Source organism: Stylophora pistillata, chromosome 7 (assembly GCF_964205215.1).
Source record: "Stylophora pistillata chromosome 7, jaStyPist1.2, whole genome shotgun sequence".
Lineage (NCBI taxonomy): Eukaryota > Metazoa > Cnidaria > Anthozoa > Scleractinia > Pocilloporidae > Stylophora > Stylophora pistillata.
The window spans coordinates 3,557,762-3,579,023 of NC_142525.1; the positions used below are offsets into that span (position 1 = coordinate 3,557,762).

Genomic DNA, 21,262 nt, shown 5'->3' on the forward strand with positions numbered 1-21,262 from the left:
ACCAGATCAGAAGGTTCTTCTTGTTTGCCAAGTCAAAGGGGTGAATTTGGAAGGAATTCATGGGATCCTAGAACCTCTGGACAGGTTCTTTGAACGGTTCCCGACTGCGGTGCCCAGTTCTCTATCCTCGGTCAATAATAGATCGGTCCCAGTTCGTTTTTACAACTATTCCGGCCGGCCAGTTACCATCCACAAGGATACAAATGTAGGGGAGTTCTGTCCAATAGTAGAAAAGGGGCAAACAATACCTACGGAACGCAGTTATAGAGTAGAAACCGCCTTTCCCGACAGCAATAAGAGACAAATTAATTGCAACGCGGTGTCAGTCGAAGCAGAGCAGAGTTGGGATGCAGTTGAGGAGATAAAAAAGCTATTCCCCATAGACAATAACCAGCTAACAGAAAATCAGAAGCTTAGCGTATGGAAAATCTTGGCCAAGCATTCCAAAGCGGTATCGAGAGGGCCACATGACATTGGCCACTGCACTAAGGCCCAATTACGAATTAACACTGGCTCTGCTCCCCCTTCAAGACTTCCCCTGCGCCGCTTTTTACCAGAACAAGAGAAGTACATAAACGAGGAGACGCAAAGGCTACTTGAAGGAGATGTGATAGAACCCTCTACCAGTCCTTGGAGTGCCCAAGTCGTCTTAGCAAAGAATGGCTCATACCGTTATTGTGTTGATTTTCGTAGACTAAACAGTTGCACCGTCAAGGAACACTACCTTATCCCGAAGGTGGAGGACATGATTGACTCTCTTGCCGGCGCGAAATTCTTTTCAACTCTAGACTTCATCTCTGCCTATCATGAATTCGAAATCCACCCCGATGACAGAGAGAAAACACCGTTCTCCACCAAGAAAGGACACTGGCAGTTGAAGCAGGTTCCCTTTGGGCTTTGTAATGCAGCTCCCTTCTTTGTGCGCCAGATTGCTAGATTGTTAACGGGAATGACATGGGAAGAACTCTTGGCATTCTTTGATGATGTCCTGCTCTTTAATCCCACCTTTGCCAAGCACTGTGAATCACTGGATCGTGCTCTTTCCCTCATTGAGGAGGCAGAGTTAAAGGTGAAGCCAGAGAAATGCCGTATTCTGCCAAAGCGCGTACCATTTGTTGGCCACATCTTATCAAAGCAAGGAGTGTCCGCAGACTCTGAAAAGCCTCCACCAACCACTGTGTCTGAGCTGCGTGTTTTCCTGGGCAAGGCTGGATACTACCGAAAGTTTATACCAGACTTTGCAACCCTTGCACACCCTCTGTTCCAACTAGAGGAGAAGGGGCGTCAGTTTATGTGGTCGATCGCCTGTTGTCAGAAGTCTTTTGATAGCCTGAAACAAGCCCTATGTGTAGCGCCTGTGCTCGCCTTTCCACAATTTGACCTTCCTTTTGTGCTAGACACTGACAGTAGCACAACTGGCGTCGCTGCCGTTTTGTCTCAAGTACAGGATGGTGAGGAGCGCCCCGTTGCGTATGCTACGAAGACCCTGACAAAATCGCAACGGAAGTGGCCCCCAACCAAGCTTGAAATGTATGCCCTTGTGTTCGGGACAGAATCCTTCTACCCTTGTTTGATCAACAAGCAGTTTGTTGCTCGACTGGACCGCCAATCGTTGGTGTGGCTCCAGAGTTTTAAACACCCCAAACCACAGAAAGCCCGATGGGTTGAGTACCTGCAGCAATTCGACATGAAAATAGAACATCGGCTTGGTCGTCTGCATGCCAATGCTGATGGCCTGTCGCGTAGACCTTGGCCAGAAGACCCACTGGTTGACAAGCTGGAGGAAACAAATCTCGCTAGTGCGCCATTGATTGTTGAAACGACGACCCATGTTGATGAGTCAACCCCCCCCTGAGGGTAGCAGTCTGAAACTAGACAAACGCCCCTGCCATGGTCCAATGAGCACTGTAGAACAGAGCAGTCCCAGGACAAACATCTACGAGCAGTGCGGGAGTGGCTGGAAGCAGGAAGGCGACCACCGAAGCAGGAAATGGAAGGGGATAACCGGCATATGTGGTCTCTGTGGAGTCAGTATAATCGAATGCTGCTAAAGGATGAATTGTTGTACCGGCGATGGTTCGACGAGAAGACCGGACGCGAAAACTTACAGCTGTGTGTCCCACAGCATTTGAAGGGAGATTTGCTGCAGGAGCTACATGACGAGTGTGGACACTTGTCAGTACGTAAGACTACAGACAATGTGCGGAAACAGTTTTACTGGTTTGGCCATACTGTGGATATCGAACTGTACTGTCAAACATGTCGCACGTGTGGTTCCAGAAATGGACCAACTCCTCGATCGAGGGCACCTATGCAATCCATCAGGACTGGTTATCCACTCGAAAGGATTCAGACTGACATTCTTGGACCACTTCCTGAGACAAACATGGGAAACAAGTTCGTTGCTGTTGTGGTCGACATGTACACCAAGTGGCCCGAGGCGTATGCCCTACCTGATCAAGAGGCCGAAACCGTAGCGCACGCTGTTATGGACAACTTTATATGCCGCTTCGGTTGCCCTCGTGGAGTGCTCAGTGACCAGGGCCGTAATTTTGAGTCGCTCACATTCCGTGGGTTATGCAGTTTGATTGAATCCATCAAGCAGAGGACAACTCCTTACCACCCTCAGTGTGATGGGGGTGCGGAACGGCTTATCCGTACAGTTACTAATATCATTGCCAAGATTGCAGAGGAACAAAAGCAATGGGATCAACATCTTCCTAAGGTCCTACTGGCGTTGCGAGCATCGACCCATGAGACGACGGGGTTCTCCCCCAGTATGCTGATGTTTGGCACGGAGCTGAGGTTGCCCATTGATGCAATGCGAGGGGAGCCCCCGTCAGAACAATCCCCTGATTACCCGTCATTTGTGAAGAAACAGCGTGAAATCCTCAAGGAAGTACAGGAACGAGTGGAGAAGAATGTAGCAGCCAATATCCGTCACCAGAAAGATGTCTATGACGCACGCTGCAAGCGGAAGACCAGACTGATTGTGCACTTTAACCGTCTTAAGCCGTACCACGCAAGGCCCGTTGAACTTCAGCCGACAATGCGCGACACCGAGGAGGTCGCGACCTATCAATGGATGTGAATGTTGGAGAGCATGCTGTGGTGAGGTCACAGAGGGCCCACAACGTTCAACCTGCCCAGATCCTTAGACGTTCAGATAGGAACCGTCGTGCTCCTGTCTGGATGAGAGACTTTCTCTAAGAGAAGGACCTTGATACCACCCTTCTTCCGCTAGGGGAGGGGGGTGTGTAACGTAGCTAGGAAACGAGGCTATTCTCGCCCCACGACAAAAAGGAAGAGAGCGGAAAAATCGGGTCGGCCATCTTGTTGTGTTGATGTAGTGTCGCCACCGCTAATTGTATTAAAGGAGGTTTATTAAACGTTACAAGTACATATGAAATAACTGCAGTGAACAGTTTGAGAGAAGAACGCAACTTTTCTTGAAAACAATACTCTGCTGTAGGGCTTTATGCAATGTGTTACTGAGTAACAAAGTCTTGTAGTTATTAGAATTACAGAACCCTATGTTGCATACCTGACTGAGGAAATAAATTATATCATAACATGGGCATCAACAGGCATCTTAAACGGGAAGATTTATACACGAGTCTTAATATTTGTGGAGTTGAGATATCAGTCCAAATTAAAGCTCAAAGCTATGGGATGTTGTCCATTGGTTTAAACTATGAGAAAAAAGTTCGAAAACTTAATTTTCAACAACTGCAGTGGAAATACAGGGTTTTTAAAGGGGCTTGCAACTTCATTTTCAACACCTACAGTGGAAATACAGGGTTTTTAAAGGGGCTTGCAAGTTACTGTTAGGTATTACTTGTATTTTTCAACAGTCAGAGCAAAGTACATGTTCTCCTTATTGACCTATGAAGATACTTGTGAACTTGCAATACAACAAATGAAAGTAAGTGGTAAACCATTATTAGAACAAGCTATTTCTAACATTAATATTTGTTACAAAGAAACTTAAAACAGGTATTGTTCGCCATGAAATACAGTTTTTGTCTTGCACATCTAACATGGACCTTCATCAAATCAGACACATGCAAAAGCACAGACGAAAATACAATTATGATAATTTGGAACCGCTCCAAAAATGAAAATACTGCTACAGATAAATTTTAGAAACAGAAGCAAATCCAAAGTTAGACAACAGCATGAGAGTGAGACAATCTCAACTATTGATATCTGATTAATTAACTCAAGGAGAAAATCAGGGAAGGTCCTTATTAGGTGTGTGACTAGGTACATATCAGGTTTATAATTGTACAATCAATTGAGTATAAATAATGATTATTGCTTAATGTATTACTTTTTTTATTCCTTTTTCCCTCTTTGTAAATCGTAAATATAGTATGCTAGCTTTTAAAAAATATTTTCCTCGTGAAATCATGTGGTAGTGACCATCTAAAAAGCAATTGCTACTATGGTCACTACACACTTCTCCCTTTCCTACAATAGGTAAAACTCTGTTCTCTATATTTTCTCCTTTTACTTTATCTCACTTGTAGTTAATGATATCAATAGGAAAAATAAAGGTAATGATGATCATGATGAGGTATGCTATGCTATACAATGTTTTCAGGATGAAATATACTTCCTTGCATTCAGACCGTTATGATTACAATTTCATGATACATCTTTTTAACACGTGCAACAATTGGCATGTACTTATTACCCTTGGAAGGGGGGACTCCTCAGATAAAAGGGACTTGAGTGCTCGTTGTGTATTTTAGGGCAACCTCGTTCCCAGGGCCTTTTCCTTTAGCTAGCTCCCAGTTAAGGGAAAAGGCCCTTGGAACGAGGTTGCTTTTAGAGGTTAAGAAAAAGGTGGGTTTGGTACCTCTTAGGCTGTTCAGCCTCAAAAGGTCCACAGTAGCAGCTTCTGTGATAACTTTTAGGGCATTGCACCAAAAAGATGTAAGAGTGCGTTGTTTTAGAATCGGTGTCTCTCAGGGGGAAAAAAAATTATGCCACGCCCACAAACCAGGACCTTGGTACCTCCTTAGTATTTCTTTTACAACCACTGCGCACCACGAAGGGTCAACACTCATAACAGCACGTCTCCCTGTAGCCCGACTTATGATCTTGGATCGTCTTCTTTCAATAATAAAAGCGACAAGTGATTGAATTTATAACTATCCTTTGAAATGAGTGGACTTCGTATTGCTTTTGTCTGTTTTTCTTTTGTGCCCCATGTCACAGAAAGTGGGGGACTACTTGCTATGACTTCTATAAAAATAATAGCATCGACAGCCCTGACAAATTTACGTAAATCTATGTCGATGTACCCTAAGGGACCAGTGAATATTCATCGCCCAAAATCCACACGAAATGTATTTTTAGCATACGGCACGAATCAGCCCTGATTTGCTAGATTAATCTCAAGAAAAATTGTTTTACACTATTTTTTTGTTTGGTCGTTTTTCTTTTTCAGGGCTGTCATATTGAAAGTTGCTTCAACGGCAGTTCGTACTTGCCTAACGAAAAACATTGGACAGGAGACAGATGTGAAATTAAGACAGGTTAGCATTTTTATGTTTCTTACCCAGAAAAGGGAATGATAAATTTAATTTGGAAGAGTTCTGAATTGTTACATTGCAAAAATCATCAATGATTGTGGACTTTTGATTTAGTTGCATTGATAATTCGCTGATTTAGGTCTCTTCTAGTTTTTTTTTATTAATTTACAAACACAATATACATAACAAAAACAAGACAAAATAAATAGAGAAAAATAGTAATATTACAGCTTATATTTACTTACAGTACAAAATGATAGTCAAGACTATTTACATCGTTTAGTTTACATAGCTAGGACAATACAGTTTGTAAATGTACAGTTTTCTTTGTTTTAAAGTTTCGAACAAAAGGTAGCTCTTCTAAAGCTGCTATATATGCACAGTATGGTAAGTACTATATTACTGACCAAAACAAAATTAATACTATTTAGAACGTTTACTTAGTTAACAAAACAAAGAAAACACTTCATCAGTGCATGTGATAATATGTTGAAAGAATATTTGAAAAGTAGTAAAAGACCTTTTTTAAATGCTAGGTTTTTTCAGTTGGTAGGATATAGTACTGCAATTTTACTTCATTTGAAAACCCACTGGTATATTAATAGCTCAGCATGTGTGTATGTGTTTTTTTTCCACTAGTAGCCTCATGAAATTCATCGTGCACAGAAATCATTGACAACAATTTGTAAGTTATCAAGGTTCTATGACGTTCTCTGAGTTGTTTCATTCTTTCAACTGTCAAAACAAAACATTTTATCACGGACTGTAGTCAGGTGTTGATAGACTCAACACCTCTATGAACATTGGAGACACTGTAACTGAAATATTAAAAGAAAAAGGGGAAATTAGCTAAACCTGTTTCAAATCCCAGCTTTTACAATTAAGGAGGGTAATTTCTTAATAAAATGAAGTGCTGCGCCGATGAAGAGGGCGGGCTGGGGGGGGGATCAAGTTACGAGGTGATTTGGTTTTATCAACTGAGTTGTAGAGTTTTTTTAAAGTATACCACTCACAACCAACAATCCCCCTTTTTTCCGCTGACAAAGGGCTAACGTTCAAGACATCAGTTTAGAAACTCTGCGCTCAATTCACATTATCAACTCAGTTGATAAAACCCGCTCATTCGACTTGTAGAACTGAGACGGTATCGACGCTTTTATCTCTTATAATTTATTCTATCAGGGGCATGAAAAAACAAAGCCTATTTCTTACAAATAGGTGATCAGAGCATTGAGGTGTTCTGTCACATGGGTGGGCTTGGCAAATGCGGCGGAAATGGTTGGACGCTGGTCATGAAGATAGATGGCTCAAAGGTATACGCAGGTTTTATTTTACACAGCCTGAACTGATCCGAGCGATGTAAGAGAAAATTAAGGCATACCCTGGCTGTAAGATACGCAGGGGATACGAGTGCTGCATGCGAAATCTAAAGACTGAATTTCAAGTTAAACAGAGCCCTTCTCTCACCCTTTTATTGATATGAACTTCTGGGGTCTGTATTCCTAGAGCGATTTCCTTATTCGCATTGCGATCGACATAGATGCATAACTAAACGAAAGATACCCAAGCTAAAACTTGCAACTATGTGGTGATATTTAAAAAGTGATATCCTCCAGTTTAGAAACTTTTATTGCAATTCTATGAACGTATTCTTTGACAAAATTTGAGTGCATTTTGATGCTGTAAGCAGAGAAGACTTTAAGATATTGTTTATTAAGTCTTCCTGAATAGTTTGCACCTTTTTTCGACTGAAAGCTGTTCTTAAACGTTTTGCACCGCGCGCTGCATATTTATGATAATTACATAAGCCTACCTACGGCTTAATATTTGAAGCTTGTAAATTCGTTCGTGGACATTATCTATTCCTCGGATCTCACAGTTTTCCTCAGCTTTGCTATTAGAAGACTGTTCGTTTCTCGGAACAAATGATATTTACACTGAGACGAATATATATCCCTACTTACTTTCGCGCCAAATGAAAGGCTGTCCTGATAGAATTATGTATGTACTGATACCCAGAGAACGTTCCATTACGACTCCAACCTCTGGAGCAACAAGGAAATCTCGAGGGAGGGAAGTCTGGGTTCGACTTACAAGAGGCTAAATTACCCACTTACTGGAGCACACAATTCACTAAGATTTGTCTTGGTATGAAGATTGACGGTCATGCGCGGTACATAGCTATTGACATGCAGGCGAAGTCTCTCTACTCATTGATCGCCAGCGGTGAATACTATGTAACCTCATTAGGTCGTGACACGTGGAAGTCGGCTGATTGGTTCGAGGGCCTCACCGCAGCCCAATTGTAATAAAGAAGGCTTCAATGTTAAACAAACGCCTGACAAATGGAGAAATCAGGTCTGGTCCAAAGCAAGAATTGGCATTCTGGGTAACGGCCAAAGTAACTGCAATAACTGTGTTTCAGGAATTAGGTTTGGCTCTGGAGGACATGGCGACGATGATAACACGTGTGGCAACGAGGCTGCTAAAAATAACGGTGACACACATATCAAAGCGATGGGATGTATCTTGGTTCAATGATGTCATCGTTGTCATGAAACAGTATTATTGATCAAATTTTGGACATGAGCGTACACAACACTCAATAATATTTCAATCACGTTGATATGACAAACTGATAGAAACTTCTTATCCAGTCACAATATGTGAACACAAAAACAATAGATCGTGCACCATCAAAGAGCTCTAAAAAGATAATCCACAAAAGCGTTGTTTTCCGCTTCGACTTTAGCCTGCAGGCGTATTTTCGCTCGACGAACTGGGGAAGAGTCAGAAGGTCTGGTACCTTGTCTGTGGCATACTAATTCTGCTTAGGAAGTAGGATTGGACAAGTGACAGACTTCTTATAAATATTCCCGATTTTTATCCAATTAATCTTGGTCAATACCTTTGTTCTGTCTTATCTTTTGGATGACATAAGAAGGAAATTAGTTTATTCTGAGTTTTTGTACTGATCAGAGCAAGCGCAGTTTCACCAATCTCCCATATAAACTTCGTTTTGTGCTAGGTGTTCTCAGGTGGGGGGGGGGGGGGTCACTACATGTACGCTAGAACTTTACGCCGGTAAAATGTGCATGTATTTAACATTACCATCAATATTTACCTTGGTACCAGAAAAGTTTGTTCGGCATATTATAATTCATGACTTTGTTCCATCAAATAAAAAGGATGATAGCTATCGTTGGATCTAACTTTTTCCGACCATGTAAACCAAGTTTATGCCAAAATGCGACATGTGTTGTTGCATAGTGCGATGATACTCATATCTGTCATGACAAATGATAGACATCTGTTTCATTACAAAGTGCGACAAGTGTTATTTCAAAATGCCATGATAAGTGTTATTACACAGTGCGACAAGCGTTATCACAAAGTGCGACAAGTGTTTTTCCAAAGTGCGATAAGTTTTATTGCAAAGTGCAAAAAATAGGGTTAGGAATTTAGGAATTTAATTTGTTCGCCACGGGAATGGCAGGAGAAAGGAACAGAACTTTCGTCCCAATTGACACCTAACCCCTTTGTACCCACCATATCACCCCGGGAGGGCATCCACCACACAGTAATCTCGTGCGTGGGAAATTAACGTCTCCTACCCCTAACCCTGCAGGAGACGGGGCCTACGGTTTATTCGTCCTTATTCGACAAGACTAGAATATCTATCCATTTCTTGATATTATAGAAAGGTAGCAAATTCTCCTCAGTTATTTTAAGACCATGAGTGTTAGTCCGGCCGGAGCTCAAACCCTCGACCTCTCGCACAACACAATCCGGCGCTCTAAAGGCTGGTTTTCATTAGCGACGGAGTCGGCGTCGTAGTCGGAGTCGTAAGAGCGCTTATGACCCACGCAGTGAAAATCGAAAAACGGAGTCGTAAGCGGAGTCATAGGCTCGACGGAATCGGAGTCGGAAGAATCAGAACGTTTCCATTTTCTTCCGATTCCGCTTATGACTCCGTCGCTTACGATCTAGTGAAAACTGCATTGTCAGAGTCGGGAGAAGAAGCGGAAGAATAAACCAATCACAATGCTTTATTCCAGGCCCGCTAAAGTACAAATTTTGGCGCCAAAGACAACATGGCGGACGAAGAGCAACTTTGGCTCCTATTAATCATTATTTTGCGCAGGCAGAGACAATACAGGAAAGAAAGAAATTTTGGGTTCGTGATATCTATCGACGTCGAGCAGCTTAGGAAGAGTATGCTAACCTCGTCAGCGAACTACGACTTGGCGATCGTCAATTGTCTTCGGTAGGTTTCGAGTATTTTAACTTTTAATTCCGTAAATTTACAGTCAAGCTCACTCGTTTAAAGTGCACCTAAAACCAAAATTTTTTTCGCTTAACGAAATAAGCGTATTTTTTGGAGTATTTCTGTGCAAATTTTTTTTTATTTGCTAAAATCTTCAATTTTCTGTGCCTAGTCAAAATACGGAAAATCGGCCGCCATCTTGCCCCACGACCGAGTTTAAAGAGAAATGGCTCTAGCGGGTAATGTGAGGTCAAATTGAGAACACGAAAGTCTGCATTTCACACATTTTCACTTTTTTGAGAAGGTTTTAGTCGATATTGTCCGAAAATATGCCGACTAAGTGTGTCCGGGTCAGACACATATGGCGGCGTCGATGTCGAATAACAACAGAACAGCTCGTTAACCCAACGAATTTAATGACGGCGAAGAATTCAAATGTTTACAAAACCATCCGGTCGCCCTTTCATCATAAATTACGAGGCTCAGGGAGCCGTAAAAACCACATGATGAAAGGCGGTAAACGAAAGAAAAGAAAACAGTTTTTACGTACCTAAATCATTCACAAGCGCTTTTCCACGTGCGTAAAGGGGCTCAAAAATAAAAAATTACTACTGAAGGATTGTGGTCTGCTGACATACAAAAAAAATGAGGAACGGAACGGACTAACATAAAACCTTGTTAAGGAATAGCCTCAACAAAGTGTGTTGTAGGAGGATGTAGCAACGTGCGAAATTTGCAAGAGGGTATCGCGCTTCATACATTCCTCATACAACACACCTAGTCGGCATATTTCGGACAACATCGACGACAACCTTCCCAAACAAGTGAAAATGTGTGAAATGCAGACTTTCGTGTTCTCGATTTGACGTCACATTACCCGCTAGATCCATTCCTCTTTAAACTCGGCCGTGGGGCAAGATGGCGGCCGATTTTCCATATTTTGACTGGGCACAGAAAATTAAAGATTTGAGGAAATTAAAAAATTTTCGCACAGAAATACTCCAAAAAATACGCTTATTTCGTTAAGTGAAAAAAAATTTTTGGGTTTAGATGCACTTGAAATTTGTTATGGTTATTTGTGCATTTTGGAAAGATGGAATCGAGCATTGTGATTGGTTTATTCTTCCCCTTCCGCTTCCGACTCCGACAATACAGTTTTCACTAGATCGTAAGCGAAGGAGTCATAGGCAGAATCAGTGTTCTGCGTCCGACTCCGTCGGTTTGATTTTCACTAGATCGTATCGCTCCACGCCTCTGATTACGACTCCGACTACGACTCCGTCGCAAGTGAAAACCAGCCTTAACCAATTGAGCTAACCAGGTGCGGTTATTACAAAGTGTGATAAGTGTTATTACAAAGTACGACGAGTGTTAGGGCCAAGTCGCACTAGAGCACAAAACTGTTTATTTATGTCAAAAATCTGTCATCACAATGAAAAACCAAGTGCGACCGATTTGTTCACCAAAGGCCAAAATTTCAGATTTGTCAGATTTGGTCGCAGACGGACAAACTTCAAAGATGCCGTCGACTACCTCTGGAGCAGGTCAAATTGAGACAAATTTTGGAAAACAATAGCTAGGGTGTTTTAATTCGGAAATGATTTGACAGGTGATATGTAGCAGAGTCTCTATGTTATAGTCTTCGTTGTAACATTAATCACGTTCTCATTTCGCAACAACATGAATCGCGGCGCGGGCGACTAATTTTTTCCGTATGAATATCCACAATATCTACCAGGATGGATCTATCCTTCGTAAATTCTGCATAAATAACAGGCACCATATCATTAAATTGACATTTTCCTGCTGCTGAATAACCAGAAAAAAGTAGAAAACAATCACTTCGAGAATTCTTCGTGGTAGCATTTCTTAGATCCCCCTTGTCGTGGTTTTGTGGATGTAAATAGCGAGTAAAGGCAGCTTCGCGGGAAATCGCGGGCAATCACAAGGCGCTCGCAGCATGGTGTTGTGTTTTGTCCCAGATTTTGTGCTGAAGTGCCACTGTAGCCTTCCGGACAATTTTTTTGTCACTGGCCGATTTCAAGTCGGATTTGTCCAGAACAAATCTGAAATTGCCCTCTAGTGCGACTTGGCCCTAAGTACAGTGTGATAATTGTTGACACAAAGTGTGACAAGTGTTATTACAAAGTACGACGAGTCTTTTTGCAAAGTGTGACAAGTGTTATTACTTCACAAAGTGTGGCAAATGTTATTTCAAACTTCGACAAGTGTTATTACAAAGTACGACAAATGTTATTACCAACTGCGGCAAGTGTTATCACAAAGTGTGAGTAGTCTTATTTGTACAAAAAACGCGTGGCATGTTTTTAAAGAAATAGTAATTGCCGAGGCTAGGAATGCGTTTAAATAGCTTGAACTACTTGCAGAATAAGACATCACGTCTCGAGTATCACATTCGACGCACGTATAGAAGCTGTAAAAAGAAAATAACACTACTTTAAGAATCTTGAAATATATTTCGCTCTTCGAGCCTCATCAGTCAAAAAAAAACCTCATTTAAGGCGCATTAAAAAAATGCTTGTATCTTCCCAGACGTAATGTAAGCCAACATGGGATAACTTTTTTCATGTGGTCCTGCGTCACTATCGTACGGGGGACGCGGAAACAATTCCACTCGCTCTTAGAGTTCATCAATGAAGGTTCTGGTACTTTGTCTATCCGAACACCCTCAGATATTTGCCTCAGCATGGCGTCGTTGGAGTAAGACCCGGTAACGTTCATCTCGAATTTCTGCCTTCTACCTTCAAGTTGTATCGATAGCGAAAGAGGCTAAATTCGCTCCGAAGAAGGGCTAACGCTCGAAAGGTCAGCTTTTGTAATCGTTACGGTGGCCAATTTACCATTTCAACTTTGTTGATATATCCAAATTATATAGATATAGATAAACAGACATGGAGTAACTTTGTAATTGCAACACCAGCTTTCTCTACCACCTTGATTTTGAAACTTTGCGGCTTTATTTCTTCCTGGTACTTCCTCTGTAGCTGTGACTTCGGTGTTGCTTGTACAAATATTATTGCTTCCTTTCCGCCCTTCTTGTACCAGTTGTTTCTCTTCATTACCCTCTCTTGCTCTCGTTCTTCCCTCCTCCATTCCTTTGGTCCATGTAATGGTCTTTCGCCCTCTCGATCGGCCTTCTCTCTCGCTATATACACCCTAAGGGCCGCGTTGACGACCTCGTACCTGAATTTCTCACTGTACCCCGAGTACTGCATCCTCAAAACCATTTCATTAACTTTCTCCACCCGCCTCTCCAATGGCAACAGCTTGCTACAATTAAGTAGAACTCTCAAGACCTCTTGAGTCAATACTGTCCTCTTAGTATTCCAACTTAAAGCAGATCTTGGTATGTGGATGATATCAACCTAGCAGTACAAGCAGCCCCCCCCCCTCCCCCCTTGGGATGAGATACAGAAATGGTGAGACCTACATGGATGAAAGTACCGTTACTGAAGATGAAGGAGTAAGCAACGACGAAAGGACAATGCTCTTGATTAAACAAATAGGAAACGACATCCGCCCATCGATACAACTTGAAGTAGATTATCCGTCTGAGCACCAAGACCAAAAGCTACCTATTCGTGACTTAAAGGTGTGGTTAGAAACAAGAGGAAAGAAAATAGGGAATCAAGAAGTTGACGTATCGGTGATTATGTACGAGTTCTACTCCAAAGAGATGGCGTCTAAAGCTGTCATTAACGCTAGATGCTTAAAGTGCTGCTATTTTATTTTTACAGTTTCTATACGTGCGTCGAATGTGATACTTGAGACGCGATGTCTTATTCTGCAAGTAGTTCAAGCGTGGCATGTTATTTCCAGAGAGCGACAGGTATTATCGCAGTGTTACAATTTTTTACAGAAAACTATTGTAAGAAAGTGTGACAATTTTCGTACAAAGTGCAACTTTAAAGTTTAGAAGTGGTACAGAACAGACTTCAAAAGTCGCATATTTTCCCACTGTAGCCAAACTCTCGGCACAACGCAGGGATTTCATTTTCGTGTAGTGTAAATGAAAGGTAAGGATTCCAAATGTTCAGTTACAGAAAGAACTATAACAGCTAAATAAAATCACGCAAAACAACAATGAAAATCGCGACTCTGGTTAACTTACTCGTAGATTTAAACCATAGAATAAATACAATCCCTTTTCTCTCCAGCTCTTCACCACAAATATCAAACTTTATCAAAATGTCGCCTAATTCTCCCTTTTTGCGTTTTAATGTCAACGCCAATCTTTGATAAAGAGAGCTTTTTTTAGAAACACTTATGCCGTAACTGCGTGATCATTGTCATATTTAACTGTTTCTAACACCGATGATCTTTGTTGCTAAAGTGTAGATGTGAAACATCTTTTTCATTTATTTCATAATTTTACTTAAAAATTTTTTTTACGCGGCTAATACGGAGCCTTACAGTCTCTTCTGCCAATTCTGATTAGTGGAATAAATAAGAAAACGACAGCTTGACTTTACGTGTCAGAAAACGACAGCTGCACGAACAGTGCCGATTATCTCCGAGCAGCACTCGCATCATCAAAACATGCATTATTCACAAATTTTTATGACTAGTTTGAGCAAAGATCTTTCGAAAGCACTTTCATTCAAAATACTGGTATCGGCTGCAATGCACAGCAGGAAAGTATTCCACGTTTACTTTGTGTTTTATACAAGCGCTGTCTTCTTCCCCGAAGGAAATTCAGAATCGAGTCCTCGTTCATCATATTTCAAAACCCTGACGAATAAGCAGCTTTTGGGTTATGTTGTCAAACGATTCAGTTCTCCCAGTCTATTATCTTGTGGTCAGCGATGTCTGATGTCCTCGTGGTGTACATCCACAAACTTCAAGTCGTTTTCCGAGAAGGATGGCAAAGGAACTTGTGAACTGAATGCACACAACATTTCAGTTTCCAATGAACACATCAACGTTGAGGACAGGGAACAAGTTACTTTTTCAATGCGCCTTAAGGTAACTTAAACTAGTCGTGTCTCAATTAAGAAAAGGAAAAAAGTGACCCAATCCAAACTATCTCTCGCTAATCAAATTTATCCCATTGCACATCTTTCTTGCACAAAAACCGAAAAAAGCCACCAAGGTTCAAAACCGGCCATTTTTATGATCCTTATCGCCTTTTCAGTCCTCAGGATAAAATCGCAATTTCCTGATAAGAGAAATTAATGCTTTTCAGGTGAACAATATCGATAATCAGGAATTTTTAATCATCGCCGTGTGAGATCTGATGCCCTAAAAGCCTGAGGGTTGGCCCAAAATAATAGTCTCACAAATTTCCTTGTAGAACCAATTATCACTTCTTCACTAGAATCAAACTCAGGGTCATTTTAAGTGTTTGCTTCATTTAACGAAAAATTTCGTCTTTGTACGTGATGAGGTTTGCAAGGTAAAAAGTAAACAACATTGTGTTCTCTGTTGAAATTAGAGCGTCTAATGAACACAGTATTTTCTTTTCATTTCTACCTCACACAGTTTTCATCTTTGCATGTAAATAATCCTTATTGGGGAAAATTTTGATCGGAAGTCCTGTTGGCGACACCTTTTGTTTTTCGTTTTTTATTCTCTTTTCAATATTCTTAGGAAATATTGTTCCTACGGTCGTATGCATATCACGATTGAACTCACTTTCCAAAACAAATGAATTATCTAAGTCGAAGACAGGTGTTTTGAACCAACATGTTTGTTCACGCGTAAGGCCCTTTCGTCTTGAACGGTTTGGCTCCAGCAATCAACTCCTTTTAACGCAATCGTTAAAGTTGATACTGGTAGGAACTTTGATATACACTTTCCGAATTTCAGCTTTCACTCTGAGCATTAACATATGGACAATGGCTTGTAGTTATGGCATGATTGCCTACGGCGGCAACTTTAACAGCCTCAAGAGGCGACAATCAGAAAAGCTGGATCTCCCCCGCACCGCATTGTTTGTTTGAGAGAAAAATAATCAAAGCCTGTCCCAAAAAAAAAATCAAAACTAAAAATTGTCAAAACTTTGTCCTCAATGTTTGAAATGAAAACAAGTATCCTAGCAGCAAGTTAATTTCAATTCAGCCCCATACAAGACAATCCTGAGAGCTCATCAATATACATTGCACGGATTTTGATATGACTAAGGCTGTGGGACATTTTAATTATTGAACTGTAACTGCGTAATTAGTTCATCAGGCGGGAAGGGGTGGGGGGGTTTGTAGGGCCTCTGTAGCGCTGCAGCCGCTGCCCTGTACTGCATGGAGAGTGGACGGGTATATATTTCTGCTGTCGTGCATCATGAGTTAGTTTCCGGCGTTTTGAATCCCGAACTGGCTAAACACTTTAAACAGCTTTGATGTGATGTCTATAGAGACAATAACAATCCAACAGGCCGAAAATGTTAACCGCATGCGTTGCTATTCATTCACTTCAATATTATTCTTAATATTAATGTTACTCCTAATTTTATTCTGAATCTGTTTGCCGAGATTCCCAGCAGTCGTCTGAAACTGTGTTTTTACAGTTTTTACGGTTTTTTTTTTCCTGAACAGAGTCGGGAATTGAAAGCCTTAGGATTACGAACTTTCCCAAGCGTTTTGATAATTAAAAAGGAACTTTGCGATCCCCAATCGGAGGTAACTGCATCCTCTGATATGGTGTTTAGCCAAATTACGATTATATTTTCTCTTCCAGTATATACTGTCTGTTATTGTGTCCATATCTTTTACAGGGATGTCAATTAGCTTTTTGCCTCAATGGTGGTTCTTGCTTGCATGACAGGGAAAACCAAACGTTCTCGTGTTCCTGCCAAAATCCCTGGACTGGTGAAAGATGTGAAAATAAAATGGGTAATTATGATGTGGACCTCAAAGAAAGGCAATAGTTTATGAGTTTCACTTTTCACTTTTTTCAATGCGCCGTTCAATAACCTCACCCACCCTAATGGATTGTCAAGAGAATACTAAGCCGGTAGACAGTGAAAGCATCACCCTTTATAAACAGAGATATGGAAAAAATGACCTCAGCTCATAATGGCACCTAATACATATTCACCTTTCAGCCCCTCAGAGTTACGAGCATCTAATATCTTCTCACACTATCATTGGAAATATTGAGAAAACAGCATGTAGAAGATACATATTGACCTTACGGTGTGAAGGATTAAAGATGCTGAGGTATAACTGAGAGAATTTTGTCTTTAAGTCACGAAATGAATTCCAACTATTTCATCTCCCTTCATCTTCCAGGGAACTCCACGTGCCAGGAAATTTATCATAATAAATTGTAAGTTACTGGTAGAACATTTTCCACTCACTCTTAAATACAGTCAGTACCGGCTTCTTCCAGCACCAAATGATAAATTCCTGGTCAGTCTGAGTAAAAAGTACCTGTAATTACTTTGTAAATCGACTTTTACAATCCAGAGACGTATAAGTATTTTTGGCCACTTCAGTTCATGAGGAAGACAGTAATTCACACTTTCAACCTGTTTTTTTTCCTGCGAAATAATTCAAATTGAAAGCTCTAAAAATAATAACACGAGAAAACCATTCTGTGACTAAGGCCTCATCAAGTCCAAAAAAATACAAAATTTATCATTTTAAAGCTCCTTCATCAAAAATAAAAAGCGAGGCAAACGTTCCTACAGTTTTGTGCTTTTAGTCATCAAACCACCATCCTTATGATATACCTCTCACCTATTTCCTTATGGCAGTTCTTTTGAGATCTCTGTCGTCATTTCTTCTAGGGCTGGTGGGAATAAGGCCTATTCATTACAAATAAGTTCTGACAAGGTTCCCGTGTACTGTCACATGACAAGTCTTGGCGCATGCGGTGGATATGGATGGACGCTGGTTATGAAGATAAATGGCTCGCTAGTATGTATTTATTTGGTTCACCAATTAGGGCTCTTAGGTCTTTTACAAGATGTCCAGTTAAAACAGCGAACTACTTTAGCGATATCCTATTGCTTAAGCAAAAATATTTTGGCATTCCAAGATTTGTTTGCTTTATTTACTCATATTTCATATGCACATATTTCATATGTTAAGCTTAAAAACGAACAGAAGCCGCAATTTTCTTGCAGCCATATGCTTGTCATTGGTCGGGGTCGATATAGATTGTAGTCCAGTATCGATGTGCTTGAATGCACTTTTAACCATGCATCGTTCTATATTTGAAAATCATGATTCACTCAGGCCTTAGCGAGACCACAGGCAGCCCAAGCATACTGTGTTTGACTTCGGGTGCAAAGTGCATTAACGGTAATAATTAACGTATATGAGAACGATCCTTCGCAGTAAAGCACTATTTGAGCAATAGTGAAAATCAGACCTGAAAAAAATTTCAGGCCTGTACGGGACTCGAACCACTGACCTCTGCGATACTAGTGCAGCGCTCTACCAATTCAGCTAACAAGCCAACTGGGAGCTCCCAGTTGGCTTGTTAGCTGAATTGGTAGAGCGCTGCACTAGTATCGCAGAGGTCAGTGGTTCGAGTCCCGTACAGGCCTGAAATTTTTTTCAGGTCTGATTTTCACTATTGCTCAAATAGTGCTTTACTGCGAAGGATCGTTCTCATATACGTCTCATAACCGCAGTTCACACATATGTTTCATATGTTTGTTGTTGGTAATAATTAACATATTAAGATCGAATTTCGAGCGTACGTGGGGGCCGTTAAAAAAAGGACAAATTAAAAAAAAAAGTAAGAAAAAGTTTAAAAGGATAATAGAAGCGAAGAATAAAACATGCGAAGTCTCCTTACATTTTTTCCGTGCAGTTTTGTTGCCAACAGTCGTATTAACGCTGTTTTGGCGACTTGCTTTGTAAGGCGTGCGGTGTTAACAGTCAACTGTAAAATAAAAAAAAATATAAAAAAAAATTAAGAGAAACTTAAAAAGGAAAACAAAAGCGACGAAGTTATGGTACGAAGTCTCCTTTCCATTTTTCCGTAGCTTCTTTGTCCTTCACGGTCTATTTAACGCTGTTTTGGCGACCTTCTTTGCAACGCTTGTGGTGCTACCGGTCAACTGTGTATAATAAAACTCAAGGCTGGATACTTCAACCAATCCCAAACACAAACCGGCGCCGCTCGAAGGCCGATAAATTCCACAAAAGTCGACCGATCTTCCTCAAATTTGCACCCGCGAGAGCGCTTACCTAGAGCCTACCCGTTCCAGCGGCAAAATTATCTAAATTCCGCTGCATCGATCCGAGAGCCGCTCTGTTTCACCACCCATTCTGGAAACATCGCTTTGTAGGTACGCGTAATCCTTTTGCCCTTACTACGGGATTCAAATATAAAAGCTTGGCGACCGCGTTTGTCGAATAAATGACAATCTCCCTGGGGAGGGTCGTAGCCTTTTTCCTCCGGCAAAACTATCCGCACTCGGTGACAAAGAAGCTACGGAAAAAAGGAAAGGAGACTTCATACGATATATTCCTTGCTTTTGTTTTCCTTTTTAGTGTTTTCTTAATTTTTACTATAATTTTTCCTGTTGACTGGTGACACCACAAGCGTTACAAAGCAAGTCGCCAAAACAGCGTTAAAATGACTGTTGGCAACAAAGCAGCTACGGAAAAAAAGGTAAAGGGACGTCGCATGTTTTATTTCTCGCTTTTATTATCCTTTGAAATTTTTTATTAATTTTTTTTCAAATTTGTCCTTTTTTAACGGCCCACATGTACGCTTGAAGTTCGATCTTAATATGTTAATTATTACCGTTAATGCACTTTGCACCCAAAGCCACACACAGTATGCTTGGGCCACCTGTGGCGAGACAAACTTTGTAATAATGAATTAATTTGTTCATGCCATGTCTAGGGAACGTTTCACTATGATAACGACATCTGGAGCAATAAAAAAACTTTCAACCTTGATGGAGGAAAGACTGGGTTTGACTCAAAGGAGACCAAGTTACCGACCTACTGGAACACACCATTCACAAGGATCTGTCTCGGTATGAAAATCGGTGAACAGGACAGCTTTATTGCAATTGACAAGCCGGCTAGCTCACTATATTCACTGATCGCTGATGGTAAATACCGCGCCACCTCATTGGGTCGTAACATATGGAAGACGCTGATTGGCTCACGGGCCTCTCTGCAGCGCAATTGCAACAAAGAAGGATTCAATGCGGTGTGTACTAGTCCTCGTAGTTCGAAAGCAAGAATTGGTTATATTGCCAACCAAGAAAACAATTGTGGCTCCTGTGATTCCAGAATTGGTTTTGGTACTGGAGGTTATCACGATGACTCAAACACGTGTGGTAACCAAGCAACGTATAATCCAGATAACGGGAACAGACATATCAGAGCTATGGGATATATTTTGGTGCAGTAAATTCTTTCCAAGATAAATGGTGATGCGAACAGAAGTGTTACGGTACCATTTTCGAAATGTAGTTGATAGAGAAGCAGGGAATGGCCGCGAATACGTTTGAAAAACAGGAGGCCAAGCTATCGATGCAGTGAAACATGTTCTTCAACAAGATCTGTCTCGGTGTAGGGAACAATCAATATTCTATGCGTCCTGTCTCTAAAAAGTAGGACGGCTACCTTAAAAAGTTGCAACGATCGCTGCTGGTTAATACTGTGACATCTCTCAGGGGTCGTAACACTGTGAAAGGATGTGACGGTCTCAGGTGGCTCGAATTCTTTGCGGCCGGACTGTGTCATGGAACTGTTCAAGGTTACCTACACTGCAATTTAACCAGTCTCGAGAAATTATCAGTCTTCTCTCGAATTTTTCTCTTGTGATTTCAAGAGTTCCTCTTGTTCCGCCGGAAGGATATTAAAATGATTCCAAGCGACAAACCAAGTAATAACTTTGAAACATGATGGCTCTCTGTAAACAATGATCGCTGATGGGGAAAATCACGTCACTTCACTCAGCTATGGAACGTGGAAGAAGCTGATGAGCACAAAGGCTTCATGAATAATCAGTTTTAATGAGTGTTTCGCGATTTATTTGTTTCGATCGGCCTAACGTCGGAAAAGGGACTGTTGCTAACAACCAAAAGAGCAATAAGCAGATTTGGAGCATGTAAAAATGAATAGATAGATTTTAATTTTTGCAGTAATCTTAACTCCTTCACAACCACAAATCTTAACATTATTTGCTAACAGCGAGACTTTTAAAAATCTTTCGTTATCGTTGTAATTATAGTTATCTTTATCGCACCTTTATCGTGCGGCAGACATTCTCTCCTTGATGATTATAAAACCGAAGCCCGAGCTTCAGCTCTCAAAGTGGCTGTGATACAATTTCTTGCAGTTGATACCTAAACTGCTGCTGCTCTAGGAATCATGCAAAAACTTCTAGTTTCAATTGGTCCATTCAATATTTTGGGGTGAGTTTTCAGATATCGATAGGACGTAACTATCGAGAGATTATTTATGATAAAATTATATCAGTAGTTATTTATCCCAATAAACGTAAGATTACTGAC

General features: G+C 41.0%; 1 protein-coding gene and 1 long non-coding RNA gene across 2 annotated transcripts; one reads left to right on the top strand and one right to left on the bottom strand.

Annotated features, from left to right (window-relative positions):
* Positions 1–14,229: 14,229 nt before the first annotated feature.
* Positions 14,230–21,262, top strand: LOC148726222 (uncharacterized). The gene is made up of 5 exons (XM_088728152.1): positions 14,230–14,796; positions 16,541–16,658; positions 17,058–17,094; positions 17,558–17,687; positions 19,636–21,262. The coding sequence occupies exons 1-5, from the start codon at positions 14,371–14,373 to the stop codon at positions 20,152–20,154; spliced, it is 1,230 nt and encodes a 409-aa protein (XP_088584278.1). The 5' UTR covers positions 14,230–14,370; the 3' UTR covers positions 20,155–21,262.
* Positions 16,524–19,312, bottom strand: LOC148726223 (uncharacterized). Its single transcript, XR_015989846.1, has 3 exons — positions 18,577–19,312; positions 17,508–17,559; positions 16,524–16,631 (listed from the first exon to the last, which is right to left on the bottom strand). It is a non-coding gene; the product is annotated as an uncharacterized LOC148726223 (long non-coding RNA).